This window comes from Coturnix japonica, chromosome 13 (assembly GCF_054131305.1).
Source record: "Coturnix japonica strain WE chromosome 13, WE-NBRP24, whole genome shotgun sequence".
Taxonomy (NCBI): domain Eukaryota; kingdom Metazoa; phylum Chordata; class Aves; order Galliformes; family Phasianidae; genus Coturnix; species Coturnix japonica.
In genome coordinates, this window is record NC_140675.1 from 16,497,134 (window position 1) to 16,519,606 (window position 22,473).

General features: G+C 39.9%; 1 protein-coding gene across 2 annotated transcripts; it reads left to right on the forward strand.

The window, feature by feature from the left end:
* The first annotated feature begins 110 nt into the window (after positions 1 to 110).
* On the forward strand, positions 111 to 18,486 carry EMP2 (epithelial membrane protein 2). 2 transcript variants are annotated; one of them, XM_085514747.1, is made up of 6 exons: positions 111 to 177; positions 6,937 to 9,740; positions 12,169 to 12,280; positions 14,422 to 14,515; positions 15,109 to 15,255; positions 15,831 to 18,486. In XM_085514747.1, exons 3-6 carry the CDS (start codon positions 12,203 to 12,205, stop codon positions 16,013 to 16,015), a joined length of 504 nt encoding a protein of 167 aa, XP_085370873.1. In that variant the 5' UTR covers positions 111 to 177; positions 6,937 to 9,740; positions 12,169 to 12,202; the 3' UTR covers positions 16,016 to 18,486. The 2 variants fall into 2 exon arrangements, with proteins under 2 accessions (XP_085370873.1, XP_015732596.1); XM_015877110.2 differs by lacking the exon at positions 6,937 to 9,740.
* The last annotated feature ends 3,987 nt before the right edge of the window (positions 18,487 to 22,473 follow it).

The window sequence follows — 22,473 nt, forward strand, 5'->3', positions numbered from 1 at the left end:
CCCTCTACACACACACACATACACGCACCTCTGCCTCTGCAGGCGGATGAGGGGCATTTTTGACAATTATTTTCTTTCCACTCCCATCCCTCGTCTGACATCACTTCTGCAGGAGGGAGGGCGGGAACAGCCCCGCCGCCAGACGGTCGCGGAGAGCTCCGCCGGCCCCCGCGCCCCGTGAGTACCGCGGCCGGTGGGGAGGGGTGGGGGGACACGGGGGAGCTGCTGTGCCAGCGAAGGGGACGGATAAACCGAAAGAAAACCCCCCAAACCAGAATATTCACATGGAAATCAAAAAGTTTGGGGGGGGGTAGGGGGGAGCAGGGGGGCTTTGTTTACTACTATCCGGGCCCGGCTTGCAGTGCTGGCTGTGGCTGTGAGCAGCCGCCGCCCCGCTCGGCACTGAGGGAGCGGCGGGCGGGATGTTTCGAGCTGCCCCGAGCCCGCTCTGAGTTCACCCTCTACTCACATCTTCTTCTTTCTTTCTTCTACCCCATCTCCCCCACTTCTTCATCTTCTTTTTTCTTTTCTTTTTTTTTTCTTTTTTTCTCTCTCTCTCTCTTTTTTTTTTTCCTTGTTGATGTGATTTGAGTAATGTTTGCGTGTACTACGGTAACAATTCTTTTTGGCAGCCGAACCCCCCCTAGTGGAAGAACTTTTACATACAACGCAGCACAGACTTCGGTTTGTGAAGTTAGGGTTTTTTATTATTTATTTATTATATTTATACATATATTTGCCAGCGTTAGGCGTTTTTCCACTTGAATCAAACCACCACGGTGTCAAAAAGCCGCTCCTACGCTCTCAGAGGGGCTGTTGATGGCTGCAGAGCCCCGTGGCACCAGGAGCTCGATGCCCGCCCCGACTTTGAGCAAGGCGGGTCGCTCAGTACGGAGCTGTGGAGGTCAGCTCCTTGTTTGGACATCTCCAGGAGGAGCTCCCAATGCCTCCTTGCATCAGCTCGCTTTCCTTCCCTGCTCTCATCCTGAAGCCACCAAGAAACCCTGAGCTCGGCCTCCTCGTTAAACTCTTGGCAGAAAGATTTGCTTCAAGTGGTGCTGGATTATTTTTTAATCTTTTTTCCCCGGGAATACTTTGTAAATGATGAGTAATTGTTGCAGTTGAGCGTCTTAGAAGTATCTGACTTCGTTACAGGTGTGTGGAGGAACTCTTGAGAATCGCTGTTCGTTTAAGCACGTTTTCATGGAGTTCTGTAGGTACTTTGAAAATAAACAGCTGGGGTTGGCTGGTCTCCATCAAAAAGGAAAAAAGCACTTTCTTTTCCTTTACTTTCAGACTCCATACATACAGGGCTGGTATGTTAGCTATGTAAAATAAGCCAGCTTTCCTGCAGAGCAGATATTTTTTTCCCCATCAAATGAAATGCTCTGTAATGATTCTTCTATCTGTTCTCTTGCTTTGATTTTTGAAGGCTTTGCCCCCCAGAAAAGCCCTGCTGGCAGTGGGATGGCAAGGTGGCTGCAGGTGTTCAGACAGCAGCAGCCCATGAGCTTTCATGAGGGCAGTAAGATGAGGTGCTGTGCTCTGCTTTCAGTTGTGAACTTGTAAAATTGACCCGGAGAATGGGTACGTGGAGGAAGATTGATCCTTCGTGTAGAATACAGTTGTGCACAGTTTGTATCATGTCAGCTGCATGGCTGACATGGATTTACCGAGTCAGCTGCATACCCTGCCAGGTTAATTCTGATGAAACTAGGAATTATTCTGCTAGTTGGGGAGTAATAAACATCAACTCAAAGTGAAATACAATTATATCATGAAATCTCTAGCAAGATGACCAGTTTCTTGTTAGCATACTCATTTGGGAAGGAAAACAGTCTGTTGGTATAATTTAAAATAAAAACATAATATCGGTAGACAAGACACTGCTGGTGGTGTATTCTTTGTTTGTGGTCTCTGGAAGGACTTCTGTCGTAAGCACCCAAACAGTGTTGATTATGCTGTGGATCTGCCAGGGAGGAAAGACACTGCATTCTATTTGCTTACACAGATTTAAAGCTCTTGCTAATAATGGAAATTGCTCCACACACAGAGCCAGTCAAGGTTGGAGGCTGCTGAAACGTCCTGCTTTCAGATGAGTTCTGTTGCAATTCTCAGATGCTGAAGTTACTCTTTCTGGCAAACATGGCTTAAATGAAATCAACATCACCAGCTTCATCTTATACCAACTGCTACTTAATGCATTTGTTGCCTCGTGACTTATTAGCATCTCTTGCTTCACAGTTGCTTTGTGTCTTTCTCTTCCATTTTCATGACTTTTCTTTTATGGTGTTGTTCATCTCAGGGTTGTTTCCCATCTTGGGATTGTAATTCTTAGAATGATCAGAAGAACATTGTACTGAGTAGTCCTATATGGATATTTAGAAGAGCAAGGCCTTCCTCCGATTTTGCTAATCACATCAGTTGTAGTTTGTCTCTTGTCTTAATGCTGTTTGCCAGCCCATTTAAGAATGAGGTATTTGGCAGCACTTCCTTTTCCACCTCAGTGGTTTGTATATATTCTGATTTTTCAATTAGATTTCAAGTTCTATTTCTGTCTTGAATATCCTATAAGACATGACACCACCACACAAATCACTACAAGAATGCTTTTAGTTAAAGAGATAAGTAAGTCTCTGGGGACAAGACCACTTGTATTGCTAGCCAGCAGAAGATGCACTTTCCGGGTCCTGCTGCCATCTTCCTGTTGGAAGAAGACCTGGTGGAATAAGGCACTGTGTTATTCAAGAACTGATAAGAAAGAGATTCACCCTGATGTGTACCAAACACTTTACATAAAAATACACTCACTGCTTGAAAGCAGACAAATGTGAGTGGAGAAAGGAACACATTTACTGAAATCGCATTGGTCTCAAAGGGGCCGCAGCAGTAAGGAATTCCATGCATGGAGCTGTTCAGCATTTGTTAGGTTTCGTTTGGTTTCTTGGATGCTCAAAGCGAACCAATGATTGTTGTGGTGTGGGCTCTGTGTTTGCTTTCTTTGTTGAAAGCATTACTATTTTAGAGAGGAGATAATTCTGTCGAATGTATCTCAGTACATCAGGTTGTGTTCATGACTTCATCAGGAAGATAAGCATCTTCATTTTCAGAAAATAGATCTTGCTGGGTGGGATTCAAGAGAAAACCTGATGGCCTGAATTCATCCATCAAAGGAATTCATGTTTCTTCACCAAATGGGGAAAATGTAATTACGCCTTTTTATTTTGTCTATGAAGTTTCATGGGCAGGTTTAATGACGGTATGTTCATGCCAAGTGAAGCCTCATAATTTGGGTGTGACCTTAAAATACAACCCTCTGGCTGTGGAGAGATATTCAAAGGAGGCTGTAGGTTGGGCAGAAAGTGGGCTGACTCAGGCACACCTTAGAGATGGCTATGGGACATACATTTATGGGTGACTTCTCCAGTTCTTAAATATGACACGGTGTCTGGAATTGCACAGACAGAAAGCGTGAGTGTCTAACCAGGTGCTAAGTGGCACGTGAAATTTACACCCCCTCTTTCAGGCAGAAAGGGACCTTCCAAGGTACCCAGATATCACTGTTGAGATGTGTGTGCAACTGCTGAGCTCTTCAGTCAGTTTACAGACTCACTTGGTCTCTAAGGCTGACAGTTCTCAATGCACAGGAGCACCAAATCAGCAATATAATTTAAACACAGAAACAAACCGTAGTCTGGAGACTGCAGGAAGAGACTAATGTAGTGAGCCTGCCCATTTTATCCTGTGCTTCATGGAACCTTTAGCTGGGAGGTCAGCCTGCGGTGCAGCAGGCATTGTGTGGCAGTGAAGAGGTGCTAGAAATGCTCCTACCTGAGCTGGTAAAGTTAATGTAGCAATCCTTAAGCTTTACTTTCAGTTGCACCGGTTGCAAATTAGAACGTAAAAACAGCCTTCAGAAAGTCGATTAGTTGGTTGAGTATTAAGACCAGTTATATGCTACCACGTTGCTGTGAAACAAAAATAGTAGTAATAGAGGAAGAGTTTGATCTTCTCATTTTATAGCCAAGTGCTCTACGGTCAATAGGGATGTATTTTCACACTCTTTCATAGGTGATGTGTAAACTCTGAAATAACTAAAAGTCAAATTTCTCAATGCAGAGCAAGTCATTGCCAAATCAAAACAAGCACTTTGAAAATTTTACAACAGTGAATGTAACACATTTAATTGCCAGCAATTTCCATAAAGCATCTGCCAAAGTTAAAACAATATCAGCTTTCGTTTCTACTGAATTAAATGAATTGCTTTCAATCTGGAAAGACAGACTTTTTTCTACCTTTGTTTGTTGGTTAATTAGATGGAACAGCATTAATCACTCAAACTGTTCTGTTGTATCTGGATTAATCTTTGGATAAGCAGGAGCCTGTAGTCAGTCAAACCCTGGTTCTGAGACTTGCTTGCAGAGCTCTATTATTGTCTAGAATTAATGCTGCAGGTGCGTTTTGGTTTTTTTGTTCTATTTGCTTGTTGTTGGATCAAACCGATGACGCATTTAAACTGTCAACCTGATGAGGAGGTCTCGTGTTACACTTGGTCTATACCTCCTTGCCCCGACAGGTACTAAGTGGGGACAGCCTCAGTGCCAGAATGTGGCCATGTGGTGATGGAGTGCGGGTGAGGCCAGGCCACACCTTGGCTCAGTTGTTTGCTGCAGGAGTGGGTTCCCAGGCACGTCTTGCAGCTGGCAAAGCTTTACTGCTGCTCTCGTGTCGTTGCCCAGCTCCGTGAGGTCGCCCACTCACTGGTGCTGGAAGCAGGGATGTGCTTGTCACCTGTGCTGAGCTTGGCTGCTCCAGACCAGTTCTGCTGAATGTGGGAAGGAGCAGAGGCCCTGAGGGCACCTTCACAAGGCCAGACCTCACTGCTCTTTGGAGCGGATTGCTCTACAGAGCCTGAGAACTCTGAGAGTTATGATGTCCATCCTGAATGTGCTCACACCTGATTTATAGCTATGTGTTCTCATCTTTAGGTTACATTATTCTTTTCCCTTCTATGTGTCCTAACGTGGAAGAAACTGCTGGCTTTTTTCCCCTGTTTTGTAAGCATATTAAGAAGCTCAACCTATATGTAATTCAGGGTATTTTGTAGTGCTATTTAAACTGTGAAAGTTAGGAGAATATATGCATATTTTGTAAGAAACCAAAACCAACAGTATATGAGCAGTTCCTTCTTTCACATTAGTGCTGGATTTTCCCAAACAGTGGGTACCTCTTGAGGTACAACAGATCTCTCTGCTGCCATGGGGCATCTTTCATTAAAAACAAGTTTTTGTTAGCATTTCTCCAAAAGCATGTGACTATTTCAGCATAAACTGAAGGTGGATGAGCAGATGGTGGAGGACACAAGCAACAACCTTGATGGGAATTAAGAGATGGTGTTACAGCCACCTCCATGCAACAGTGTGGATCGTACTGAACTGACCAAACCTCGGATTATGATTACCTAGTGGAAAAGTACAGTTACATGGTGTTTTTAGTGGAAAATGAAGAATATATTAAAGATTTCCTTGGGAAGAAAGTGCTGCTTTGCACTCCTTGAGGAGGACGCATCTTCCTGCTGAACACAAAAGCATCGAAAAAGGCTTTGAAAGGATGAATGCTTGAGGTGTACTGTTCAAATGCACCTTCAGTCAAGGTTTTGTCCACCGAGCATAGGGAGCAGGTTTCTGTGACTGCAGCTTTTTACCTCCTAAATGACCTTCTCAACACATTGTGGCTGTTGGGCTTCTCATTCCATTTTTTTTTTTTTTCTTCTTCTGGAGTATTTGAATAACTTTATCTTGAATCTTTTAAGCTCAAGACTGTTCTAGGATTTTCAGGTATGTCAGAAGGCTCATTTTCCCTGTGAGTGCCACTTCCCCACCCTGTGGCAAGGCATTGTGCTTATGTTTTCCCATAGGCCCTGCCTGATTGCTCTGCTGTCTGCCCACAATGGCTTTCATGGCACAGTGACTTTGTTCTGTAGTTCAAGCAGCAATACTTAAGGTCATAGTGAAAGGAGTCGTAGGGCAAGTCTAAACCCAGTCTGAACTTGTTTGCAAATAAATGACTGACATGGTTACAGAAGTGGCGGCAGAGCTGCCATCCCTAGGTCCAAACTTTATTAAAAACATTCCTAAGAAATTAGAAGCATCAATTTCTTTGTACTCAAAGCTAGCAGTTTAGTTACCCTATTTCGCTGCAGTTTTTTTTTTTTTTCCTTGGTTTTGATTGGAAATGTATGGGATAGCAGAATTATAATTTCCCAGGCTTTGAAGTTCTGGCTTAATAGCACAGATGTAATGAGGAGAGATGACCTAACTGGTAAGCACAGTTTGTTCTACCTTTGGTAGCCAAGTAGGGTTTCTGAGGAGGAGTTAATGCTTAGCATGAAATAGGGCTGAAATGCTGCTTTAGGATCCCCTCACATATAGGTGAATGTTAGGCAAAGGATGTGGGGTTTCATTTTAAGTGTACTATTCTTCGGACAGTCCCATGCAACACTTAACTGCTGTAAAGAAAAGGCTTTAGAAAGACACAGGTGCACAGAAAAAGCAAACCTTGTGGCTTTGGTTTCAAGGCAAAATCTCCTGAAGGAAGTTGGACAAAAAATAAGTCAGTACCATATCTTGACAGTTGGCCTCCAAGCTTCTGTATTTTACTGTCAAAATACAACAAATGGAGTGTTTTAGTTGAGCTGAAGTTCCTGGGTTCTGAGACAGCCTGCTGCAAGTGCAACACAAAATCTAGATCTGGAGAGTGATACTATTTTCATTTTCTTGCACTGAATTGAAAAGACATAAGTAGTGTAGCCCACAGAAAACAAACTCTAGCCATTCATTTTTACTCTACTATTTTTATTATTTTTGTATGTATTAATTCATTGTATGTGGGCAACATTGTTTCATTTCCTTCTGATTTCCCTGTTTTGTGATGAAGGACTTTGAAAGGTAGCTGGAAGCGTAAGTGAGAAGTTTCTACATAAAATCTACCCCTGAGCATGGAGAATAGGTCATCTATAGTCCTTGGAGATCCTTCAAGACTCTTAAAGACCAAAATGTCCTTCAAGACAGGTTACCCATTGTGTTACCTACTACCTAAGAACGTATTCTTATGTTGTAGCTGTATGGGGTATCACCCACAGAAGCAGAGTTCAGACTTATCCATTTCAGACTTGTTGCACAGAGACATGGCAGCACGTAGGAAGGCAGCTCCAGCACATGCCAGCTGCCCTGCTTAACTCCTTGGCAACAATACCAACAAGAAAGTGATCCAACAGGAATTACTCAAACAGTGGAGCAATGTACGGATACTGCAGACTGTGAGTAGGGTTAGAGTAACATAAATACAGTCATGGGCACTAGTATTTCACAAGCCACTGAAGGTTGAAAATAGAAGTGTAACTGGTGTTAGAAGAATTAGCCTGAAGCAAATGATATTCTGGGCATGTTGAGGTTTTAATCCAGAATCCCTAAAATGAAAGAGCAGCTGGTGAGAACAAGCAATAGGCGCCACTAAAATTTATGTAACTGGTTCACCAACAGGTTAGTGAGTGGTGGCGGGGAGGAAAGTGGAGCCTCCTGCATAACAAAGAAGTAACTGGAAATAATGCAAGTTAGCAGAGAGTCAAGCTTAAAGACAGGGCTGTGGTGCCCAGGTTTATGTGCTAGTCAGCATGGAGAACCTGAAGGGGAAAAATATGAGCTTGAATATTATTTGCCTTATTTTAAGGAATATCACTTAGTAAATTGTCCTGTAATGTTGGTGTTCCTGATTAACTCAGGCAGAAGTAATAATGAAACCGGAGTGGGTTGGTTCACCTGGTGTAATTATTTCCTTTGTGTTAAATTTCCTGAATTTCTTGTCGTTTATGTTGTTTGATATTTAGGCATCGTTGAAACCCACAAAGCTTCTGCTACTTTTGCTGTCTAAACTTAGTTCCCTTCTGGTTCCAGTTCTCAGAATCACACAAGAAAAACTGAATAATTTGTATGTGATAAAAGAAAAAGAAAGAAAAAAGCTTACAGTATTTCTCTCCTCCATATAAACCAGAGAATACTAGGCAGGGTTAGAGGTAATGCACTGATTCCTGAGTTCTCTGTCTCTGTCATGAGACACCATGAGACGTGGCACAGGAACTCTGAGCAGAATGAAGCACTTATCATGTAGATCCAAACATCTTATGATGCATCACAAGATGACAGGCTTTTCATGTGACCAGTATACAAGATTTTTCTTCTAACTTCACATATACAGCCTTAATTATAGCACCAAGGGACAGAAGAATTGGCAATTAAGGCTTGCCTTGATTCAGTTTTACAGCGGTGACCTCAAGAAAGTTCAGCTGAATTAAATTCTTATTGATGGCCCCAAGACCTGCTGTGCTAGTTGCAGTGAAAGATCTCAGGGCAGAAGGCTGCAGGTCTGCTGACTTGTTTGGTCAGATCTGCCCCTGCATTGGGTGTGCCTTTTCTGCCCACCAGCTGTGGGTGACTGGCAGCCCTCACACCTCAGCCATGCTGTGTGTAGAAGTTGGAGTTGCTCTGTGCTGTTCTCACCCTGCTTCTGGGAACATGAACCAGGACTGTCTGGGCTGAGATCTTCTACATGTGTGGACACAACTGAGTACGATACAAAGAAATGATCTTAGGAAATGAGAGCTAGGGATAAGCTCTGGTTTTCTCAGTGCAGATGAGTGCAGGATAAATTGTGCTGTGTACATGGTGCTCTGGTTGCAGAAGTTAAGTATGCACAAACATGAGCCGTAGATTGGCAGTAGAGTGTAACCACATGGGAAGAAAGAAAAACACGGGTTGCAGAAATCACATCTGGGCTGGAAGGTAGTGATAAAACCTTCTGTTGAGAGCTATCGAGGCAGAATTTTTGTTCTTAATTTATGCACTAAACAGCAAAAGAAATTCATGTAGGCATAGCTCTGTACTGCTGGGCAATAAACATAATACTTTATCTTAAAGTTGGAATGACTGGGGGGAGTTAGTGAGAAGTGAGTCAGTGTTGTAATGTGTTTGCTTATTACGATACAGAAATGTTGGGAAACGTGGATTGAATGTTTCCCCCTCAAAAACAGAAAAGTTGAGCAATTTTAGAGTAAGAATCCTGAAAGAGCAATGAAGCTTTCCATGGCAGCATGTACAAACAGTGGCTAAGTAGGATATTGTTTCCAATTCTGCAAAAAATAGGAAATTAAAAAAAAAAACAATAATTACAGAATCCTCTGTTACATCACACATTGATACCAACATTTTCTTTGAGGTAACTGATACTTTCTGTGCATCTTCTTAATGTTGTTGTAGATTCTTGTTCATGTACAATACTACCAAGTGTTAGTGCACTAAATATATGTGTTTTTTTTTTTTTAAAGGTATTTTCTATTATTATTATCAACTACTTTTAAGAAACACTTCTTGGCTACATAAATTAAATGTGAAAGATTGGGTTTTCATCTAACCTGAATTGTTGGTGCTTCTGCTGAGCAGAATTAGGTCAACCAGGTTAAGCAGTGGTGCAGGCTGATCTGTTCCTGCAGGTGCTCTCCATTTTGCAGACGAGGCAGATGCTGATCACATTACCAGGTGGAATGCTGCTGGTTTGGCAAGCTGCGGCTGCTGGAACAACTGGAACCAATTGGGAGCCTGAAGAGAAAGAACCCTTGAGGAACAGTGAATAAAAATCAGGGAGACTTACAGCTAGCATGCAGAAATAGGATGCTACTAAAGCATTTGGTTAGTTAATATAGTTATTAGTTAATAGTTAAAATATTAAGAATTCTGAATGCTAATGCAAACAGTGTTCTCAGAAATTCTCCATGAAAAAAACATGACTTTGTCAGTTGCCAGCTCATGAGAGAGGACAGTTGTTGCCTGCTTCTGAGAGGGGTTTGCAGACAGACCTCAGAGAGCCAGTGAAGGAAAAACTTTTTTTTAGAGAGTAGAAGAACACTGAGTAATCAAAACAAACTTTTAAATCCCAGATTTGTCAGGACTGAATGAGTAGTGGTTCCTTATAGGTGTGCTGAGAGATGACGTCTTTTCTGCCTTGAGCGGGATGCAGATACTGGAAGAGTATCTTCCTCGTTGCTGGCTGCAGCTTCAGGGGAAGGAGCTGCTCTGTGCTTCCTGTGCCAAGATGTATGAAGGCTGGAAGACCCTTCCCTTGTTATTCCTTACTCAAGCTGGGATGAACTTTATGCTCTCCCTGCTGTCCAGAGGAAGAGGTTGCCAGCAGTGACTGTAGCCTGCAGATCTGTCTGTGCTCTTCTGGGAATGGGGAGCAAGTTGTTGTCTTCCCTGATGTGAATTACTTGGAATTGGCCTAGCTCCCCCAAAGTGTTCAATGTCCGTATCTGTTTGAGGTGTTTGTAGCCCTGTCTACTGAGAAGTTGAAGAACTGAAGGTTCTTGAGAAGCATCAGGCTATTCTTACTGCCTTTGTTTGTGTGTGTGTGTGTGTGAAAACAAAATATAAAGCTCTTTCATTTAATCTTGGCTTTATTTGGGAGAAACATACGTCTCCTCATCTCCTGCCTGTTTTTATCTATCCTGTTTGAAACTCCGCTTGTTATGGCTGAAAGCAGTAAAATAAAACCACTCAGTTGATTAAAACTGGCAAGTTCTGGGCTGGCAAGTCTTGATTTTGCAAGGTTGGTTTTAATTAGGTTACATTTTTTCCTCTCTCTCTTATTTTATGACGCATCATGTAATAAGATGCATTGTTAGCCTTAAAATAATAGAGCACAGTTTGATTCTCGATCCTTATATGGCAGATGACTATTGTCTGCTTAGATAGTATCTGTGAACAAATGAAACCGAAAAAATCCTAACCACAAGACAAGGGAGTGCTGTGTGAAGACTGGTACATTTTACAGTCAAGATATTTTGATGTGGCATTACACAAACCCGCAAAATAGCTTCTTTTCCATCTTCCTGCCTTTCATTCAAGAAAGTCTCGGTAGGCAGCCATGAATGACATTTCTAGAAGCACAATGTGGCTGCTAGATTCAGAAGATCCTGACTCGGATAGCAGAGTCGGCTCTGTGGGGGAAGTTACCGCTTCTGTTATTTGTTATGACTGACAAGTCAAGTTTAATGGAGAAAATTGGAATAAAAATTGGACTAGCTGCTTTCCCTGCTTTAGGATTCGACATAGTTTTCCAATAGACTCATTCAAGTTTGATACAGAAATAAACAGATCAGTTTTCCTTATCTCATAAGCACCTGTATGTTTTTTGGCTTTTTGCTCATTGTAACGTGGTGCTGCAGTGAAATGTGCTGCAGTGTGGACAGTAAAGGATTGATCTGGAACTTCTAGTCTGTATTCAGCATGTTTTTGCAGAGTATAGTTGTATTTTGGATTGATGGGAGTGCCAGTGGAGCTGCTATTCTCTTTGAAAATGCTGTCAAAGTTGTCCTTTTATTTGATTACACACTCCATCTGCATTGCTCGTCATACATATAGCTTGTGAATCTAGAAACAACAGCAAGGGAGAGAGGGTTAGATAAGCAAAAATGGAGTCTTCAAATATTTGCCTTTTCTTCCATGTATTTGCTGTGTAACAAATATGTGGTCATCTGACATAGGAGGAAATTTCCAAAGTTAAGGAAGGGGAGAAACACTGAAAAGGAACTTACGAGTGATACTTTAAAAGCATGGTTGAAACAAGACCTTACCAAAAAGCCAATGGAAGTTCTGGCATAGCATGGAAATGAGGATGCCATTTGAAAAGTAATTCTTTAAAAGTCAACATGAAAGAGTGCTTTATATCTCTGCAGGAGAAGCTTGCAGAAAGAAATTTTGTGTTTACTCACTGCATCCATCCCACTTGCATATTACACAAACACACCTCTTGGCTTCACTTCAAGTTGAGATTCACTTAAACACTGGTGGTGCTAGCTACATATCACATGTAACAAACAGAAAGCTGTCGTACTGGTGTAAAGCATGATTAGTGGAGTTTTTTACCTCCGGAGAAAGAATACGTGCCTTGCAGCCAAACTACATATAACCTTTCAAACTCTTTAATAGTACTGTGCTTTGAAATACGCTTGCAATGACCATGAGCACTCATAGCCACACTGAAGTAGTATAATGATGGGTTTTTAATGAACAATCTTTTAATGAACAATCATTTACAATCTTTTTTTCTTTATAACAGATTTATCTCAAACTAAATACTCCTCAGATCAAGGATGTTGATTCTTCTGGCTTTCATTATTATATTTCACATAACTTCAGCAGCGCTGTTGTTCATCTCAACTATTGACAATGTAAGTGTCATTTCTTCTTCTTGTCCCTCTAGCACCCAGTTATTGCTTTGCTTTATGTGATCTTATTTTATTCACTGTGATTCAGATAATTTTCCAGATGTATTTTGAGCCTTAGAAGTCTTCCACCAACTTATTATCAGAACAAATGTTTGTATAAGAAAAAAATCGTATTATCCTAAAGTTTGTTTCCAAATAACACTTAAAACTGTGCAACTGAAAATAGATTTGGCCTCTTTTCTTCTCAGAGGAGGATAATTTCTGCTATGGATTAGTTTCTATTTACTTGAAGCAATTTCAGCTCAAAGTTTTAGAATCATGTGGCTTTCTTTTCTGATTTCTTTTAATTACTTTTGTGACAAGAAAAAGATTACTTTCCAGTGTTTACATCTAGCTCTTAATATGAATGACTTATTTCCAAAACAGCTGGCACAATGATTGATACTCTTAACTGCAATGGTTTCTTTCTCTGAGAGGTTCAAATGAGTGCACAGGCTTTTAGGATTTAAAAAAAAAATGTACTGGAAATACTTTACCTCACTCAGTGAAGCGGGTTTGAATCCCACAGTCTTTCCAAACACTGTTCTCTAAGTGAAATGATGTGATATCCACAACTCTTCATTGCAAAACTGAATGAACTGACGTTGCTTTTCAGCCAACTAGTTGATACACTGGAGTAAGTAATAAATTAAAAGCACTAAAACCAAGTTTTATTTTCCTGCTCCTTTGAATATTTAGAAAGCTAGGATGGTGGACAGGCAAATTATTCTTAGCTCAGGTCAGTTACATACAAAGGATTACAGAATCCCAAAACCATGAGCTCTGCTTTGTGTCATTAACTACTTTTAAGCAGTAACAAACTACGCAACCAGCTTCTACTTGGTTTTAGCACTTTCATAGGTTTTATGTTGGCAAGAAAATCTCTCTCAAAGTATTAAAAACCCTTCAAAGCTGAAAAATAATTTATTCCATGCTGACAGCAAGAAAATGAATGGCTTAGTGCGTATTGGGAAAGTAATGCTTTTTCTTAACGCAGTAATCCATTGTTACTCTGACATACAGAGATACCATCATAACACAATGATGTCCTTATTGCTGCCTTTAAAGCTGCCCAGTATTCAGCGAGGTTTCTGGAATGTCTCTTTAAGCAGTTTATGATTCCAGGAGTCATATTTAAAAGTCATATTTTTCCAGAAGCTACTCAAAACTGAGGCCTGGGTAGCTATTGGAGCTGGAGAGGATTTCCTGAGGAAATGCCACTTGTGTGGAGTGGTTGCAGCATTTCCCAGGCTACTGTAAAAAATCTGTTCAGTTACCGTAGTAGTATTTTGCATTAAAAGTTAAAACACTGAAATAGAAATACCATAGTGAGATCTTAATTTATTGCTGTTACTTCCTGTCAGATGCCACATTGCACAAACCACATTTGCACATTGACAGCACAGCTACGTTAGCTGAGATTAATTCATTCAGTGTTGGGAACCAGAAAATTTGTAAACAGGGTTTCTGTTTCTTGGTTTATTACTCTGCTGTTTCCCATGAGTTAAAAAAAGTGCTGTGCCTTAAGGGAATTTACATTCCAAAGGAGGTCTGGATGAACAAATTATAGCTTGTCTGGGTATCTTCTGGAGTTAGCAATCTTTGAATGTCCAAGACTTCTGTCTGAGAAGTAGAAAATTGCTTGTGCTTCAGGGTTGCCATCTTGTCCCTTTCTTACTTCACATGGGTTTAAGATGAAAATGATGAATAAAGAAATATCCTTTATTCCAGAATCGAACAGACAACATGCAGCCTTCGGATTTGTGGTCAGTACATGACTCAGTACAAATTTATCAGAAAAAATGTAGAAAGGTCTTTGGTCTCTTTCTTCTGCTTATTACCTCCCAAGCCTTGATTTCAAGCAGGAGCACTGAAGCTTTTAGTTCTTTACTGAGAAGGCAGAAGTATTTTCCAATTCTTAATGCTGTTGGCTTCCCATCCCATCTCCAAATATGGAATAGTAACATGTTTCTTTCCCTCTCTTTCTTGAGGCCTAGACTGTACAAATGCTTTTAAGCTCATTACATCTGAAATTTAGTTTCAAAGGTTAATAAAATGAACAGATGTTTTGTTTCAGTGGATGTAACTTTACTTTCATTTTTCAGGCCTGGTGGGTAGGAGACAATTTTTCTACAGATGTCTGGAGTACATGTGCCACAAATACTAGCACCTGCACACCTATAACTGTTGAATTCAGAGGTGAGTATCTCTGCATGCATATGTCTCAGTTCCTTTAGCAGGAGATAGGGGAAACCAACATAAACTTTTCAGGGGCAAGAATATACTTATTCAAAAACCTGTATGTTCTAACTACTCATGTCTTCTAAACTTTTCAATACTGGATTTCCATTTTGGAAAAGCAAACTGTTCTTACAGGTTTTCTCATGGGAGAACAGAAAGGACTGTTAGGTATGCTGAAAGCCCAATATGAGGGACTAAACACAAGCAATTAAGAATAAGTGCCAAAGAACATATAAAGTACTGGATCAGGTAGAAGTGGTGAAGAAGTGGCTATGCAGTGATGGAACTCGCCTCTCAGAACTGAACTTTAAAAGAAGAACCTAAATACAATGTTTTACTGGCATGAGGGTAAAAGGGAAAGAAAATGAGAAAACAATCTGAAGTTGTAACATGGATAAATTAATGTACAGTACAACCTAACTTATCCCACTTTACCTATATATATATATATATATATATAAAATTTATATATATATAAAATTTATATATATATAAAATTCTCAAGAGTTACTGTAGCTATTTTTTAATCAAAGCTGCTTTTGTTTTTGCAGAATATCAATCAATTCAGGCTGTTCAGGCCTCCATGATCCTATCTACTATTTTCTGCTGTGTGGCGTTTCTGGTTTTCATTCTTCAACTTTTCCGTCTAAAGCAAGGAGAAAGATTTGTGTTAACCTCTATTATCCAGCTCCTGTCATGTGAGTGACTTTTCAACACTTGTGACTTTAATGATGTTTACATGAAAGTATGAAAGGGAAGGAGAAAAAGGTTTCAGAAAGAATGAGCTGTATGAGAAATGTGTAGGGCTGTGGAGGTCATAGCTTGTCCTGCATATATGATTAAACACGGAACTGCTCAATTCTGTACTGTTTAGGCAGTGGAAACATGGGAAAAATCACAGCTCAGAAGTAAAAATTTGGTAGGGAAAGAATCTAAGATTCTGAGCATCTTGATCAAATTAAGTAACTCTGCAAATGTTGCAGGCAGGTACTTCCTTAAGTTTTGCTAGTCTTTAAAACTATCCAGATGTTAAGAGTCATCGTGTGTTCATTGCAAATTACATGAATATGCAACAGCACTTAAAACTTAGTCCCTGCCAAAAAAAACTTGAGAGCATGTCCTGAAATGCCCCCAGTTTCATTGGCAGATGGAAAATAAGTGTTTGCAAAAAGACACTGCTGGAAGCGGCCATCAGATGAGCGTCAGTGGATGGTTATTATACATGTTGATATTATCTAACATTACTAACCTTTGCTGTATTTTTCTCCTCCAGGTCTGTGCGTTATGATTGCAGCTTCAATTTACACAGATAGGCATGAGGAACTGCACAAGAGCATGGAATATGCCATTGAAGTTTCTAAAGGCCAATATGGCTATTCCTTTGTCTTAGCCTGGATTGCATTTGCCTTTACTCTGATCAGTGGTGTTATGTACCTAGTATTAAGGAAACGTAAATAAATGTTGGCAGCTAGTTATTACTGTCACGACAGTACAAAACCAAATTCCAATAACTATTTTGTATATAATCATTTACATGGTTTCGTAGTAAAGGTATTGTTTCTCTAAAAATGTACTGTGTTCTTGATATGAAACAGAATTTAAAAAAAAAAAAAGAAAAAAACAACAAAAAAACAAACCACAACAAAAACAACCAACAGCAGGTTTAATGGAATGCCTGGCATTCGGTCTGAGCAAGACTGACCCAAGTTTTCTTTTACTTATTTCACCGTCATCACAGGTGAAATGGTGTATTTCCCTTTTCTAGGCATAAACAATTCCTGGCCTCTGTCAGATCACTATTAAAGTCTTTGCAAATTAATTTGGAAGCAATATGCTAAGCATATTCCTGGCCTGGATCTAGTCCTTTGGGATGGGATAAGTACAAGGGAAGTGAAAAATGAGGTCAGGATCATGGTGCAAAAGCAAACAAGTATGAAAGCCTAAAGCTGCACTCAATGTGGCTGTTATAGCAGAGGACGAATGTTCTGCTATTTATAATGTGCAGTAAGTGTCATCAAGCTTTTATTAAAACCACTTGCTTTGCAAAAGTAAACAACTCCTTTTTGTACTCCAGCAAATGATTCTCTTTATCCTTCTTCACTTTTAATTTAAGCCTACAGAGCCTTTGGCAGGAAAAGTTACAAGTAAATTTGATGTTCAGTGCACAACTTGGGACTGGAGCAGTCTGAGCAGAAAGAGATCCTCCACTCAAGTCCTGCAGCCCTTCATTTTTGCATTGTGCAGTACCAAATATAACTTTTTTTTTTTTTTTTTTTTTTTTTTTTTTTTTTTTTTTTTTTTTTTTAAAAACAGCCAAACTCAGTATGTTTATTCCACTGGGCTTTGGTTGGATGTATCATGTTGGCTAATATATGATTTAGAAAGGCTGCTTTTTTTTTCCTGTGTCTGCTCACTAGGAAATTGGCCTTTACAAAATTCATTCTAAGTTCCTATGTGAATTTTACTTGAATAAAAATTTCTGCTAGAGAAACCAGAGTGTAACTATTAATGCATAGGAGTTCCAGGATAGTTTTTCAAAGTTTTTGGTGATTCTTACTTTTCAGTAATTCTGTGAGAGAATTACTGTAATACCAGATTTAAGTGCTCAGCAATATAATACTGGCTTTGGCTGGTGGTGATTTCAGGGTTTGGAGACCTGTGTGGGGAATGAATGAAGTGGCTTCTTCATGTTAGTCACACCTTTGATATTAAAACGTAGATTTGACTTTGTAAAAGCATTAACCATGTATTCATTCCATGATATTCGCTGCAGCTGACCCAATATATAGGCAATAAAAGTAAATGAATTTTAAATGAGATTTTATACTTAATGTAGACCAAAATTACTACTACAAAATAATGTAGCTCTACTAATGTTGATAACTTTCCCTGTTACTCAGCAACTGATAGTCTGACCCTTTGCTGCAGGTAATTCATCCTTGAGTTCTCATGGAACTGTGTAGAAATTGTCTCTGACATGAGTAAAGTAATGGGTCATGCTGTTCCATCTCCATTCCCTGAACATCCTAAAATGCTCTAACGAGTAATACTTTTATTAGGGAGCAAAGAAAGCACAACAGGGGTGTTGAGAAATTAATTAGACAAATAAGCAGAACAGCAAATTAAAATAACAGCAGTTAAAAAAACCCCTCGATAAATCAGTCTGAGCGAAATGCATTCTCACCTTCCCAGTCTTGCATGATGTGGTGTTCTGTTAGTCCTATTTCTCTTAGTGGGAACACTCTGAATTTCAGGCATTACCACCCTACTTTTTAAAAAAGTGTTTCTGCTGTTTGCTGAATACATTTCAGATTCAAAACCTGAATTTTGCTGGCAAGGAGGATTTGTTTTAAATAAACAGATGTAGGTTTAAGGCTGAAAGCAGATAGATAGATAGTTTGTAAGTCAGGTGTTTGGCTAGTTTTATTCAAACGTGAAATATTAAGGGCAAAATTCTAAACCAAATGTGCATTAAAGCTATTTTATATCTAGAAGATAATCTTATAACACTGTAAATTAAGCTGAAATGCCACTGACTTGAAGAGATGCTTCTTCAGTTTCTTGCCTTAATAATACTTAGGTCATTTATAGAGCAAATATTTAAGATAAAGATGTATATATACATGAACTCCGCTTACTTCTATGGTAAAAGCTCTGCCACTTTAGTTAGAAGTGAAAAGCACACACACTTCAATGTACAAACAGCAGCATGCACATGGTGCCACACAGAGAACCTATGTCAGTGTTGGAAGTACCAAGAAAATAAATGCCAAAATTTTGAAAGAGAGTTTTAATGGGACAAACATATTTTGGAATATTCTTTTTACCTGATGTGCCTTTAAAATATACCATTTTCTATGCTCTATATATTCTGAAACTGTACATGAAAATAAAACAAATTCTTGTATTGTATTAGCAAGATCAATGCATTCAGCAGTCTGACCTTGTGTTTAAGCCTGGGGTACATTTATACAATGTGGGATGAGAAATAGTTGAGTGTTTGTGTGAACAGGTGAAATCAAATTCTTCCTGCCTGTGCTGGAGCCACACACTGGTTATTTTTGTCATTTGTTGAAGAGATTTCAGGGTAAGTAGAGAGAACATCAGTGTACTAATGTGGAAGTGCACAGTCCTGTTAGAATAGCTACCATGTACTGCAGGACCCATGTGTGCTGTGATAAGAGTTACTAGTAAGGTCTCTCTTTCTCATTGACAGAAACAGCTGTGTGTTTGAGATTATTTTGAATGCCTTGAGAAATGTTAGAAACAAGTCAGTCAGCAGCTTCTGTGTCTTCTCCAGCCTAAGCTTCATGTGTGCAGTAGGATGACAGAAGTACAGGTGGGTTTGTACAGATTGCTCTAAAGTGAGAAGTAATTAAGGATAATAACGTGTGATGAACAGCAAATCAAGCCCTTATTTTGCCTGTTGTCCTCCTACATTGTACATACCTGTTCCTGATGTTTTCATGGAGCAGGCACAAATGTTAACTGTGTAGGGGAGCACAATTGGTTCAATTTCTGTAAGGGTCTGTGACAGTGCAGCACCCTTTGGATTTTGCACATGGAGCTCTTTCAGTTTCAGACTTCTGAGGAGGAGAAGGAGGGGTCATTGCCAGTGGTGAAGATGTGGATCATGCTTGGAAATCCATGCACCAAGACAAGAGCAGTTATTTGAACAAGGTTAGCAAGCCAAATGCACAACTTCTAGTTCATGCAAACCTTCCTTCATATAAATACAGAAACTTCTGAACTGCTACTGTCTGTATAGTTTGCAAGCTACCAGAATTGTCCCAGATTATCTCTTATTTATGTATTAACATTCAGCATTTTGCTGATCCCTGTTTTCTATCTTTAGCCTTTTGCCTAGACTAGAAAATACTCCTTGCAAACTCGTAATAACAAAGTAGAAAATGTTGTGTGCAATTGAAGGGAGCGTGTTATGTCAGAGGGACGTTGATTTACTTTGGATCAATACCAAACTAATGGAATTTGTAGACTTCTATGTTCTTTTTCCTTAATTCAGCTTCAAAACTCACCAACCCGTGCATGTACTCAGCCACTTACATTTAAAACAGGCATACACTACGCAGCTGCAGGTGCTGCCACAAAATTTGATGACTACGAAAGGCAGTTATATTGCTGTCATAAATGTCAAAAAACTTCATTCAAACCAGATGCACGCACATAAATACAAGGGAAAAGCCAGAAATACAGTGCATGGGTGCACTGCTTCAGGGATTCAATTTCTTAACATATTATCAGCAATATACAGCTGCTATATTCTCTTTTCCTTGATATTTTTGCATTATCACTCTAGATAGTTTCATTTACTTTTTAGTAAAATTCTTCGGGCAGAGAAATTCTTTAAGCATCTGTGTTGGGGAATTACAGTTTTGGAACCTACAAGTTGGTGGGATTTAAAAATTGCAATCCTTTTAGGAACCGATGTCTTAAAACATTTTTAGTCGTGAAAGATTTGGAGGAAGAGAAAGGCAACAGGATGAGTAAGGAAGAGAAAAAGGTGAATGGAGCTGTTATGTGTTTGCCTGCCCGTGGTACCCACAGCATCATTCCCTTCCTGCTGGCCGTGCTGCACTATTCGCGTTCCGACAGAGCCTCCTCGTGGCGAAACACCGCTGCGCACCCATTTCAAAACGCCTCTAAAAAGTCCGACTTTCCGTAAGTTCTGAAACATTCAGTTAGGTATAAAACCGCAGGGACTGGGGATCCTCCCCTCTCTGTTCAACCACTCTTTATTCCAATGATGGAGGACATTTGTGAAGATGCAGTCTTCTCTCTCATTGGGTTTACTGGCAAACTTGCAGTTAGAAATACAGAGGAGCTGGGGGTTTATTTTAATTTTTCTCTGAAAGGTTTATAACATAAAGGATTTTCATTAATCAAAATGATTTATTAGGTTTCTAGTTTCTCTAGTTGCTGCATCATTGCTCAGACAACAGACTCAAATTGAATTCTCATTTCCCAGGGAATGTATTTTGAGCATAAAATATCATGTATTTTTTCTTAGTGACTGTTAAGCAAAACTTTTACGTACTGAGAAACCTACATGATTTCATCTTGGCTATTCCTCTGTGAGAAATAACCACAAAACAAAAATAACAGCACAGACTGACACTGCTTCTCCTCTATTAGATGTAACAGGCCTAGAGATTCTTAGACAGACCTGGATGAACACATTACTGGTGGAATGGATAAGCAAATGAGTAGAGAACTGCATATATTTGGAGTGGACTGACATCTCTCAGGTAATATTAGAAAAAATTATCAGGCTGTCTGGATTTTAGCTGAAAATAAATCCAGTCCTTACCCCACATTTCCTCTATTCCTGTAACCCCTTTTTCCATCTTCAAGTGTTCGAATTTAGACACTTTAAAATGAATCAACCACTTAAACAGGCTCTTACTTTCAAGGGCTGCTTCTTATTGCATTCTATACCAAGCAGTTAATACTGTGGTCTTAAGCCTTGTCTGGCTCACATGCAAATATGTTCCTATGCACCAAAGTAATCCAGACCCGCTTGATTTTTCTCAGTGTGTGACTCTTGTTAGAAGCAAATCTGTTTATGAAAAACTTGCTCAGCAGCTATCCTTCTATATGGCTAACATTGCTGGAAATGTGTGAATAAAGTGAGAAAACGTCCTCTCAGTGAAATTTAAACCAATGCAACATCATCGTTCCTAATGTGATTTACAGCTTTTCTCTATGGGAAGCAGGGAGGCTGGCTTTATTAGCAATGATCACTGCAACAGTGTATCAACAAAAGTGTACCAGGGATGTTATACTGGACTGTATTTGTGTTGGTCCTGAAGCTTGATAAGCTTGTGCAGTCACTGATTACAGGGAATACATTATTCGAGTGGCTGCTTTAAATATTTTAAAGAATGAAACAGATGCTTTATAAGGACCTGTTAGTAACAGTTGAATGGGCTTCTCACCTTACTCTGCTGTATGGTCATTTCCCATGCTCTATCCTATAGAGAGAGGCATATGCACTCTTGCCTCCTCAGTGTACTCCTTTACCCAGGCTTTGGCTCCTGTCTGCATTAGCAATTAAGGTCAGAGCAGCAGTGCAGTTTTGAATGGAGTCCCCTGATTACTTCCATTTAGTTTCTGCTGGTTCAGTTCTTAATGCAGTTCCTGCATGCATAAATTAGATTCCTCTCAAAGGAAAGGAAACCAGAAGCTTTGCTCCAAATGGTTTTTAGAGCCTGGTAAGACCATTAGGTTCTGAATCTGCTCAGAGAAGCTCTGCAGAAGAGATAGGAATAGCTGGAACTCTTCTCTGGGGCTATCATAGCCCTATCCACTTTGTGTTTCTTTGGTTTGTAATATTTTAGCATGATTCTCCATCTTCTAGAGGAGAGGTAGAAAAAATATCATTTAACAGGATTAGAATATCTCGTTGGCTTCTCCTCTCATTTACAGATTCCATACCGTATCTTTTCATGTGGCAGAACACATGCTGAGTTTCAAAATCACATTAATTGCTTACCACCTCCAATGAGAAGCAGGGCACCAAGCACATAAGCCAAATCCACCACACTGTATTTTGTACATTTGATTTTATTCATAAATTGAGTTCAGCACAATTTTTTCCTGAAGCCACGGTTAGTCAGGCTAATAGCTGGAGGTAAGTTGTGATGTGTGGTGAAGAAAAAATGGGGATTCCACTCTGGACTCCATTGGGTGGTGCAATTGCTGCATAGGCTGGATACAAGATCTACCTTGAAAGGCCGGGAGCAGGGAGTAACTGGAGTCTTTCTCTAAGTATAGTGAAAAACAGCTAGAAAGCAGAGCCACTCTGCAGCAAGTAAATGAAATGTAAAAATGAAAGAGGGGTCACTATTTCTGAAACAATATTTTGGTCAGGAAATAACAGTCAAGAACGAAGTGGC

Excerpts from the sequence above, each read along its gene's own strand:
- EMP2 (XM_085514747.1), top strand. The coding sequence starts at position 12,203 with ATGTTGATTCTTCTGGCTTTCATTATTATATTTCACATAACTTCAGCA. Across the intron at positions 12,281-14,421 it reads TCATCTCAACTATTGACAAT|GCCTGGTGGGTAGGAGACAA; the intron begins GTAAGTGTCATT and ends TTCATTTTTCAG. Across the intron at positions 15,256-15,830 it reads TATTATCCAGCTCCTGTCAT|GTCTGTGCGTTATGATTGCA; the intron begins GTGAGTGACTTT and ends TTTCTCCTCCAG.